General features: G+C 47.7%; 1 protein-coding gene across 2 annotated transcripts in view; it reads right to left on the bottom strand.

The window, feature by feature from the left end:
- Positions 1 to 3,910: 3,910 nt before the first annotated feature.
- QRSL1 (glutaminyl-tRNA amidotransferase subunit QRSL1) overlaps positions 3,911 to 12,128 on the bottom strand; it is a 146,748-nt gene continuing 138,530 nt past the window's right edge. The window contains exons 10-11 of one of the 2 annotated variants that reach the window (XM_077289629.1): positions 5,583 to 5,788; positions 3,911 to 4,378 (exon numbers count right to left, since the gene is read on the bottom strand). In XM_077289629.1, the coding sequence (XP_077145744.1) occupies positions 4,167 to 4,378; positions 5,583 to 5,788 (418 nt within the window). In that variant the 3' untranslated portion in view covers positions 3,911 to 4,166. The remainder of the gene's footprint in view (positions 4,379 to 5,582; positions 5,789 to 12,128) is intronic. The other variant, XM_077289631.1, reaches the window with a different exon arrangement.

The raw sequence follows: 12,128 nt of genomic DNA on the forward strand, positions 1-12,128 counted from the left end.
CTGGTCTGTGGGTGGGAGGGTGTGCTCACACTCTCGCAACTGTATACTTATAGCCTTTACTGGCTATTAAAATGTGGGACACCCCCCAAAAAAAGACGTGGGGCCCCCTATAATTAATAACCATCAAATATTATGCAGACAGCTGTGGGCTGACATTAATAGCCTAGGAAGGGGCCATGGATACTGTCCCCCCCCCCCCCCCAGGCTAAAAACATCAGCTCTCAGCCGCCTTTTACATGCGCCTTTTCTGGCGCTTTGCCTGGCAATTTCCACTTGCCCTGTAGCGGTAGCAAGTGGGGTTCATATTTGTGGGGTTAATGTCACCTTCATACTGTCCGGTGACATCAAGCCCACGGCTTAGTAATGGAGAGGCGTCTATAAGGCACCCATCCATTACTAATCCTATAGTTGTATTGTAAATAAAGACTCGGCCAGAATAAAGTCCTTTATTAATCTTTTTTAAACCATACCAAACGCATAATCCTCGACTCCCTCATCTCCCACAACAAAAATAATAAACCACATTGAGGAAAGACACGGGGGGGGGGGGGGGGGAGAGAGGAGTGCATAGGAGAGGAGTAGATACTGACTGCTGAGCCGTGTATCTAATCCTGGCTTGTGTGATACCGACAGCTGAGCCGTGTATCTAATCCTGTCCTGTGTGATACCGACAGCTGAGCCGTGTATCTAATTCTGTCCTGTGATACCGACAGCTGAGCCGTGTATCTAATCCTGTCCTGTGTGATACCGACTACTGAGCCGTGTATCTAATCCTGTCCTGTGTGATACCGACTACTGAGCCGTGTATCTAATCCTGTCCTGTGTGATACCGACTGCTGAGCCGTGTATCTAATCCTGTCCTGTGTGATACCGACTGCTGAGCCGTGTATCTAATCCTGTCCTGTGTGATACCGACTGCTGAGCCGTGTATCTAATCCTCTCCTGTGTGATACCGACAGCTGAGCCGTGTATCTAATCCTGTCCTGTGTGATACCGACTACTGAGCCGTGTATCTAATTCTGTCCTGTGATACCGACAGCTGAGCTGTGTATCTAATCCTGTCCTGTGTGATACCGACTACTGAGCCGTGTATCTAATCCTGTCCTGTGTGATAGACTACTGAGCCGTGTATCTAATCCTGTCCTGTGTGATACCGACTACTGAGCCGTGTATCTAATCCTGTCCTGTGTGATACCGACTGCTGAGCCGTGTATCTAATCCTGTCCTGTGTGATACCGACTGCTGAGCCGTGTATCTAATCCTGTCCTGTGTGATACCGACTGCTGAGCCGTGTATCTAATCCTCTCCTGTGTGATACCGACAGCTGAGCCGTGTATCTAATCCTGTCCTGTGTGATACCGACTACTGAGCCGTGTATCTAATCCTGTCCTGTGTGATACCGACTACTGAGCCGTGTATCTAATCCTGTCCTGTGTGATACCGACTACTGAGCCATGTATCTAATCCTGTCCTGTGTGATACCGACTGCTGAGCCGTGTATCTAATCCTGTCCTGTGTGATACCGACTGCTGAGCCGTGTATCTAATCCTCTCCTGTGTGATACCGACTGCTGAGCCGTGTATCTAATCCTGTCCTGTGTGATACTGACTGCTGAGGACACAGTACACGGGACAGGATTAGCTACCCAGGACAGAGGTAGCAGTGGTAGGTGTATATAGAGGCAGGTAGCAGTGGTATATAGAGGCAGATAGTGGTATACAGAGGCAGGCAGGCAGTGGTATACAGAGGCAGGCAGGCAGTGGTATACAGAGGCAGGCAGGCACTGGTATACAGAGGCAGGCAGGCAATGGTATACAGAGGCAGGCAGTGGTATACAGAGGCAGGCAGTGGTATAGAGGCAGGCAGGCAGTGGTATACAGAGGCAGGCAGGCAGTGGTATACAGAGGCAGGCAGGCAGTGGTATACAGAGGCAGGCAGGCAGTGGTATACAGAGGCAGGCAGACAGTGGTATACAGAGGCAGGCAGGCAGTGGTATACAGAGGCAGGCAGTGGTATACAGAGGCAGGCAGGCAGTGGTATACAGAGGCAGGCAGGCAGTGGTATACAGAGGCAGGCAGGCAGTGGTATACAGAGGCAGGCAGGCAGTGGTATACAGAGGCAGGCAGGCAGTGGTATACAGAGGCAGGCAGGCAGTGGTATACAGAGGCAGGCGGCAGTGGTATACAGAGGCAGGCGGCAGTGGTATACAGAGGCAGGTGGCAGTGGTATACAGAGGCAGGCAGACAGTGGTATATAGAGGCAGGCAGACAGTGGTATACAGAGGCAGGCGGCAGTGGTATACAGAGGCAGGCCGCAGTGGTATACAGAGGCAGGCAGGCAGTGGTATACAGAGGCAGGCAGTGGTATACAGAGGCAGGCAGACAGTGGTATACAGAGGCAGGCAGGCAGGCAGTGGTATACAGAGGCAGGCGGCAGTGGTATACAGAGGCAGGCGGCAGTGGTATACAGAGGCAGGCAGGCAGTGGTATACAGAGGCAGGCAGTGGTATACAGAGGCAGGCAGTGGTATACAGAGGCAGGCAGGCAGTGGTATACAGAGGCAGGCAGGCAGTGCTAGGTGGTATATAGGGGCTGGTAGCAGTGGTAGATGCATAAGAAAATAAAAACGCTGTACTTACCTTCTTTCCTCTCCCAGGAAGTGCTGAGTCATGTTCAGGGCAGAGCAGTGTGACGATCTCCCTGCTCTGCTCTGAACAGGTCGGCAGTGATTGCAGCCTGTAATGTAATACTAAGTACAGGCTGCAATCACAGCTCCTCGCTGCAGATACTTACCCTGGACCCTCGGCAGCAGCTTCTGCCATCGCACGCACTGAGCTGTGTGTGCGATGGCAGAGGGAAATAAACAAAATGGCCGCGATCTCCTCTCACAGCTGTGACGTGGCAGCTCAGTGGGTGTGGCCAAGTCACAGCTGAGAGGCAGGAGATGCGGTCAGAGCCCGACCGTTGGCTCCTATGTCCATGGCTGCCGTAAGTGAGGAGTGCAAGTGTCGTGCCCAGACACTTACACCCACACTAATGAAAATGGCGGCCTCCAGTGGTGAATGTAAAAGTGAATAAATAAAAAAGTATGAAAGAGGTACATTTACTTTTGTATTAAAAATAATTGATTCTATAATCAATAATTATTAATACAAAAACTAAAATCACGGCACCCTCCCTTTAAACGACGCTAGTGTGAAAGTAGCCTAAGTTACAGGTGAGGTTGATGACATGCATGCACACACACACTGAGATGCCTCTTGTTACGCAGTTATTTGTGTACATCATAGTAAGGAAGCTGGGTACTGGCACGCCTCCAAAAGAAACAGGTTCTGTGTCTGCCGGAGGAAGCTGTGGAAGTGCTGAATGTAAAGTGTTTTTTGGAAACTCGATGGGAAAATTCAGGTGCATTCCCCTGGTAAAGTACACTGCTCAAAAAATAAAGGAAACACTTAAACAGCAGAATATAACTCCAAGTAAATCAAACTTCTGTGAAATCAAACTGTCCATTTAGGAAGCAACACTGTTTGACAATCAATTTCACATGCTGTTGTGCAAATGGAATAGACAACAGATGGAAATTATTGGCAATTATCAAGACACACTCAATAACGGAGTGGATCTGCTGGTGGGGACCACAGACCACATCTCAGTACCAATGCTTTCCGGCTGATGTTTTGGTCACTTCTGAAAACTTTCACACTCATAGCAGCATTAAACGGACTCAGGAGACCATCCGCCGCCTCATCAGGAGCACGCCCAGGCGTTGTACTGAACATAATTTCCTTGTCATAAGGCATTTCCACTGAAGTTGGATCAGCCTGTAACTTCATTTTCCACTTTGATTTTGAGCATCATTCCAACTCCAGACCTCCGTAGGATATTAGTTGTGATTTATGTTGATCATTTTTAGGTTTTATTGTTCTCAACACATTCCACTATGTAATGAATAAAGATTTACAACTGGAATATTTCATTCAGTGATATCTAGGATGTGGGATTTTAGTGTACCCTTTATTTTTTTGAGTAGGGTGTATTTAACAAACCAAGACAACTTACCAAAATTTCATCTTGTACACTTTTGAGCGGATGCATTGCATGTACTGACTACATGTGTTTTAAGATCAAGATATAATAAATAGCAGTAGCACACTTTATTTTTATTGACTACAATGAAGAAGCAGATTTACTTTGTGTTATAACTATGTGTCCATTTTCATGACTTTTATGAAACTCTAATGGGCAGAACTTAGTTTGATTTTCAAACCATTTAGCAACACTCAGAAGCTGTTCTTCACAAAAAGCTTGTCCAATGAACTGGAGACCGAGAGGCAGTCCTCTACTAGACAGACCTGCAGGCACAGTTATAGCAGGAACACCTTGTGAGAGGAGAAACAAGACATTAACATTACAAAGCAATTTCAGAGTTAACTTCACATATTCAATCGAAATATTAAAGAATCAAAATTACACAGATAGCATATATTACATAGCTACAATAACTGTTCTATGCTATACATTAAAGACAAAAATCAGGTTTAGGCTTAATACTCCATGATATGAAAAGATACCTAATCTAGCCTATAATATATATAAATATATATGTATGTGTATGCCAGGCCATCCCCGCCTCTTTTGTGCCTTTCTAACTGCCATGAAAAATGCGGGCGCAGGGAATCGAACATGTCACTTGAGCACCCGTGTTACTTGGGTTCAGGGTGCAGTTGAGCCCAGATGGCTCTGTAAACTGTGACCTTTGTTCACACAGGATGCATTTTAGTTAGCACTGGGCAGCCCGCCTGATCTAAGAGTATGGGCGTCATTAATAGGCTGTGAGCCAGATGCTCTGCATCTCCTTGTGTGAACATTGCCGCATACACTGTATCTTTTTGTGCAGTGGTGCACCAAACGGCCAATCCCTGGTTGTAGGCTGGCTGTCTCATTGGTATTACTGCACCTGTGTAGCCGCCATCTTTAATTGGGTCCACTGCGCTTTGCTAGTGCGTTTGTTTTGAGGCCTGGGCAGGTAAGCGTCTCTGCCTCTTTCTTTCAAGTCCTCTTTTGGTGGTTTTGATGTTAGAGTAGGACTCACAAGCATAAGGACCCATGATGTGGGTTGTGTGCTTTCGTATTTTGGCCAGAATATCAACTAATACCTCACATACATTGCTATGTGTTTTTTGCACTTTACATCTTATCAGGGTGCAGTTGGGCCCAAATGTCTTTGTAAACTGCGGCCTCTGTTCACACAGGATTCATTTTAGTTAGCACTGGGCAGCCCGCTTTTTTTCAAGCGTATGGGCGTCATTAATAGGCTGTGAGCCAGATGCTTTGTATCTCCTTGTGTGAACATTGCCGCATACAGACTGTATCTTTTTGTGCACTGATGTACCAAACGGCCAATCCCTGATTATAGGCTGGCTGTCTCATCAGTATTACTGCACCCACGTTACTTGGCGCATACCTGAGAACCCTAGGCAAACTCAAGTAACGAGCACTTGCACTCATCGTTAATAGTAATCAATTGTGATGTAATACTTGCCACGACTATCGTATTCAAGACAATTCTTAAATAACGCTTACCAGCCATGTTGGCACACTGTGTAAAGACATCTTCTTGAGCACTGCGAGTTCTGTTATCCTCCTGGATGAACTCTACATAAGGAGCTGCATCTCCTAAGGTGGTTGGAGTAAGTAAGACATCTACCCCAGATGTGAACACATTCACAAAGTCATCTGCTATCAAACGTCGCACCTTCTGAGCCTTAAGGAAATACTTTTCATAGTTTCTGAAACAAACCAGCAAACAATTTGCAATGAGATTGCGTGCAAATTAGAAGACTTCAAAAAATATCAAAATATATTAGAAAAGTCATTTTGAATATGCTCAAAGCAAAATGGGCAGTCCTCAATGTGTCGCTAACATACAAGTAAAACGGAACAAAATGTATATGTGCCGTGGGTAACAGCTCCAAAGGCTGCAGAAAAATGTGTTGCCATATATTAGTAGAAGGAACTCTCTGAAAATCTACACATTTATGTGTTCTAGCAAGTGCAGGAGCTGATGAGCATGTACAAGTCATAAAGATTAAAAAAACAGAAGCCTTGGATCGACTTTTGCAGGCTGAGCACTAGAGATGGGCCACCTCCCTAGTGTTCGGGTTCGGTTCGTCGAACAGGGACGTGTTCGACGAACACCGTCGAACCCCATTGAAACCAATGGCAGGCAACCACAAACACATACAAACACATGGAAAACACATAGAAAACACCTTAAAAGGTGTCCAAAAGCTGACAAACTGCTCAGAAGACACAAACACACACACGGAAAAGTCACAACTACATATAGTCATGCGAAAAGAAAAGAGGTGGAGGAGTAAAAGGAGGAGGAGACACAGATATAGACATGTCATGCCCTTCTAAAATCAAGAAAGGCTGGAGTAAAAATCTAAACTCACTCTACCAACACCCAGACGTCTTGAAAAAATAAATAAAAAAATAAATATCTTTAGGTAGAATGGCGGCGGGTCCATTCAGAACACTTTCCTTAGAAGACGTAGTGGTACCCCCGTTGAGAGTTGTGCCAAAAAATGAACCCAATACATTCAGACTAATCCACCATTAGTCATATCCAAGGGGCAGGTCAGTAAACGACAACATCGACGCAGAACCAAGTACAGTACTATGTACTGTACCTCCTTTGACGAGGCAATCAGGCGGGTCAAGAAGTTGGTAAGGAGCACCCTAATGGCCAAAACAGACATTGAGGGGGCCTTCCGGTTACTATCTGTGCCTCCGAATAGTGTCCTCCCATTGGGCTGCTTCTGTGAAGGAGCATACTACATAGATCGCTGTTTGGCCATGGGGTGCTCCATATCCTGCTCACTATTTGAGGCGTTTAGTTGCTTCCTCGAATGTGTCATCATGGACGTTTGTAAGGCGGTACATATTATCCATAACCTCGACGACTTCTTATGCCTGGGCCCAAAAGATTCGCCAGTGTGAAAACACACGGTAGTCCACCTGTGAGAAGGAGAGAGCTGGAGGGAGAGTGGACACCCCAGAGCCGAGGGGTTAGATTGAGAAAGAAAGAAGGCGGTGTAGCTTGCTTCATGGGTGGGTTACTCTGCTGAGTAGCAGAAATTGCTAGTAGGCCCAAAAGGATTTCCTGGGCCAGATGCCATTACAAAATAGTAGTTAGGTAAACAGGCGGTGTAGCTTGCTTCATGGGTGGGGTACGCTGCTGAGTAGCACTAAATTCTACTAGGCCCAAAAGGATTTCCCGGGCTAGATGCTGTTACAAAATAGCACTTAGGTAAACAGGCGGTGTAGCTTGCTCCATGGGTGAAGTACGCTGCTGAGTAGCACCAAATTCTACTAGGACCAAAAGGATTTCCTGGGCTAGATGCCGTTACAAAATAGTAGTTAGGTAAACAAGCGGTGTAGCTTGCTTCATGGGTGGGGTACGCTGCTGAGTAGCACTAAATTCTACTAGGCCCAAAAGGATTTCCCGGGCTAGATGCCGTTACAAAATAGTAGTTAGGTAAACAGGCGGTGTAGCTTGCTTCATGGGTGGGGTACGCTGCTGAGTAGCACTAAATTCTACTAGGCCCAAAAGGATTTCCCGGGCTAGATGCCGTTACAAAATAGCACTTAGGTAAACAGGCGGTGTTTTTTGCTCCTTGGGTGAAGTACGCTGCTGAGTAGCACGAAATTCTACTAGGACCAAAAGGATTTCCTGGGCTAGATGCCGTTACAAAATAGTAGTTAGGTAAACAAGCGGTGTAGCTTGCTTCATGGGTGGGGTACGCTGCTGAGTAGCAGTAAATTCTACTAGGCCCAAAAGGATTTCCCGGGCTAGATGCCGTTACAAAATAGTACTTAGGTAAACAGGCGGTGTAGCTTGCTTCATGGGTGAAGTACGCTGCTGAGTAGCATTAAATTCTACTAGGCCCAAAAGGATTTCCCGGGCTAGATGCCGTTACAAAATAGTACTTAGGTAAACAGGCGGTGTAGCTTGCTTCATGGGTGAAGTACGCTGCTGAGTAGCAGTAAATTCTACTAGGCCCAAAAGGATTTCCCGGGCTAGATGCCGTTACAAAATAGTACTTAGGTAAACAGGCGGTGTAGCTTGCTTCATGGGTGAAGTACGCTGCTGAGTAGCATTAAATTCTACTAGGCCCAAAAGGATTTCCCGGGCTAGATGCCGTTACAAAATAGTACTTAGGTAAACAGGCGGTGTAGCTTGCTTCATGGGTGAAGTACGCTGCTGAGTAGCATTAAATTCTACTAGGCCCAAAAGGATTTCCCGGGCTAGATGCCGTTACAAAATAGTACTTAGGTAAACAGGCGGTGTAGCTTGCTTCATTGGTGAAGTACGCTGCTGAGTAGCAGTAAATTCTACTAGGCCCAAAAGGATTTCCCGGGCTAGATGCCGTTACAAAATAGTACTTAGGTAAACAGGTGGTGTAGCTGGCTTCATGGGTGAAGTACGCTGCTGAGTAGCACCAAATTCTACTAGGCCCAAAAGGATTTCCTGGGCTAGATGCCGTTACAAAATAGTACTTAGGTAAACAGGCGGTGTAGCTTGCTTCATGGGTGGGGTACGCTGCTGAGTAGCACTAAATTCTACTAGGCCCAAAAGGATTTCCCGGGCTAGATACCGTTACAAAATAGTAGTTAGGTAAACAGGCGGTGTAGCTTGCTTCATGGGTGGGGTACGCTGCTGAGTAGCACTAAATTCTACTAGGCCCAAAAGGATTTCCCGGGCTAGATGCCGTTAAAAATAGTACTTAGGTAAACAGGAAGTGGGTGGCTGGGCTACTCTGCTGACTAGCAGACACTGAAGCTTTGGAGCAGACCTCTGAATCCCAGGCCATAGTATGAGTAAACAACTCTGCAGACGACCCCACCCACCTGGAATGGACGATGACAACGTCATGTAAAACTCAGCAAGGGGACTAAATAAAAGTCTCAATTTTTTCAAAAAATTCGGCCACAGACACCACTTAAGTGGCATCAATTTCGCCAGAGTTTTTTAAAACGGTTGGTGAGGTGATTTTCAAAAATCATCAAGCTTTTAGTCTCCCCAAGATGACACAGGGGTAGAAAAGTCCTTGCGGATCCAGGATTTGTTCATCTTGATGAATGTTAGTCTGTCTACATTGTCACTGGACAGCCGCGTGCGCTTATCTGTCAGCACACCACCAGCAGCGCTGAAGACACATTCAGAGAGAACGCTGGCTGCGGGGCACGACAAGATCTCCAAGGTGTGAGAGGCGAGCTCAGGCCATTTTACAAGATTGGAAGCCCAAAATGAGCAAGGGTCCAATTCCAGAGTCATGGCATCGATGTTAACTTGGAGATACTACTGTACCATCCTCTCTAGGCGTTGGCTGTGCGTCAGACTTCTTGTCTCCTGTGGCCTTGCAAATGGTCTAAAAAATCTTGAAACGATTGGAAAAAATTGCTGTTACCACCAGATACGATGTTACTGTTACGGTTAGAGTGATGACTCGATAGTCCCACGGTTGGCAAGTTAGAACTCAGAGATTGATTACGTGCACCACTGGTGTTTTGTGGAAAAGCAGATGTTATAGAATCTAACAGTCTCTGCTGATACTCCTGCATGCGTGAATCCCTTTCTATGGCAGGAATTATTTCACCAAATTTGCTTTTGTACCGGGGATCTAAGAGTGTGGCAACCCAGTAGTCAGCATTACTTCGGATTCTGACAATCCGAGGGTCATGTTGCAGGTAGTGCAGCAAGACGGCACTCATGTGTCTTGCGCATCCAGGAGGACCAAGTCCTTGTTGTCTTGGTGGTGGCGAGGTGAGAATCATGCTTCCTTCGTCTGCCCTCTCCCCCCAACCTCGCACAACAGAAATTTGATCAAGGTCTTCCTCATCTGATGGGTCTTCCATGCCCAGTGCCAGTTCGTCCTCCACTTCTTCCTCGCCTCCTGCGCCTTCCTCAACAGTTCGGCTGCTACCATGCGCCCTCGGTAATCCCTCTAACCCAGCCTCCAATGCCAGCCGCCTTGGTGCTGCCAACCTTCTTGATTTTGGAGATATGATCTCTTCCACATATGACTCCTCCTGTTCCTCCTCCTCCTCCTCTTGTTCCACCACCTGACTCCGAACACTGTGCTCCTAGGCCCTAAACTATTAACTGGATTAGATGCAGTGAAAATAGAGATACACAGGCGGTGTAGTTAGTTTCACAAGCGGGCTACTCTGCTGACGTGCAGACACTGCTCCTAGGCCCTAAACTATTAACTGGATTAGATGCAGTGAAAATAGAGATACACAGGCGGTGTAGTTTGTTTCACAGGCTGGCTACTCTGCTGACGTGCAGACACTGCTCCTAAGCCCTAAACTATTAACTGGATTAGATGCAGTGAAAATAGAGATACACAGGCGGTATAGTTTGTTTCACAGGCGGGCTACCCTGCTGACGTGCAGACACTGCTACTAAGCCCAAAACGATTTACTGGGTTAGATGCAGTAAAAATTGAGATACACAGGCGGTGTAGCTAACTTCACAGGCGGGCTACTCAGATGACTATCAGACAATGCTACTAGCCCAAAAGGATTGGCTGAGCTAGATTACACCAAATGCTGTGACTAACACTTGCACAGCACTGGCTCACACCTGCCTGGCAGTGCTATGAACTGCTGTAACCTACCCTGAAAAGGGCTGATATTACAACTAGTCCCGACTCCTCCCGACTCCCTAAACCTATCTCTCTGACAATTCCCTCCAAAAAAAACACTCTTAGTCTGTATAGCGCCCACAGCAGCAGCGGTGCCGTCTAAAACTAAGCTGCAGCAGTGAGGAAATGGTGGCGAGTGGCGACGGGGCAAATGGCTGGTTCTTATAGGGCAAGGACATGTGACATATACAGCCAATGACACATGCCCTTGCTTGTGTGCATCACATGCACATTGCTGTGTGTGTGTGCACTGCTAATAGGCTGAGACTGCACCGCCCCTCTGTAAATGCGGGAAAGAAAAAAAAATGGAGATCGGCGTTATTTCAGCACAGATGTATCCCCCGCCCTCCCCCCCTCCCAGCCCACTATACACTGGAACAGTCCATTAACAATGATAAACAGTTTTAATGTGCAAATCAAGCTAGGCTTTTGGTGAACGAACAGTTATCGAACAGAAACTCGAACAGACGAATTTTAAGCAAATTGTTCGGGTTCGTCGAACGACTCGAACACCGCCCAAAACAGCTCGAATTTGAAATTGGCGAACAGTTCGACTCGAACACCGCTCATCTCTACTGAGCACAGAACTTATCATCGAGTACCGTATTTTCCGGCGTATAAGACGACTTTTTAACCCCTCAAAATCTTCTTAAAAGTCGGGGGTCGTCTTATACGCCGGGTACAGACAAATGTGCATATGGTGGGTGGGGGGGGGAGTGGTCCCGATGAAGAGAGGGGGCGTCTCACAGGAAAGTGTGAGTGGAGTAGCCCCGTTACCTCATTGCGGCAGCGTGGGGGTCTCTGTGCTGGGGAGCGGCGGCTCCTCATTGCGGTAGCATAGGGTTTCTGTGCTGGGAGCAGCAGCTCCTCTTCGTGCTGTGGGGGCTCTGTGCTGTGGGGCGGTGCATCTTCTTGCAGCGTCGGGGCTCCTCCGGCATCTCCTCAAGGCCCGGAGGCACTGGCAGCTCCATTGCTGCGATGCGGTGGCCTCCGGGAAAATGGCCGCTGGGGGCGGCGCATGCTCAGATTCAGATCTCGTCCCGAGATCTCGGGAGACGAGATCTGAATCTGAGCATGCGCCGCCCCCAGCGGCCATTTTCCCGGAGGCCACCGCATCGCAGCAATGGAGCTGCCGGTGCCTCCGGGCCTTGAGGAGATGCCGGAGGAGTCCCGACGCTGCAAGAAGATGCACCGCCCCACGGCACGAAGAGGAGCTGCCGCTCCCAGCACAGAAACCCTATGCTACCGCAATGAGGAGCCGCCGCTCCCCAGCACAGAGACCCCCACGCTGCCCCAATGAGGTAATAGGGGGCTACTCCACTCACACTTTCCTGTGAGACGCCCCCTCTTCATCATCGGGACCACTCCCCACCCCAAAAGGCACATTAGTCACCGGCCCAATAAGACGACATAC

The sequence above is a fragment of the Ranitomeya variabilis genome, chromosome 2, assembly GCF_051348905.1.
Source record: "Ranitomeya variabilis isolate aRanVar5 chromosome 2, aRanVar5.hap1, whole genome shotgun sequence".
NCBI lineage: Eukaryota > Metazoa > Chordata > Amphibia > Anura > Dendrobatidae > Ranitomeya > Ranitomeya variabilis.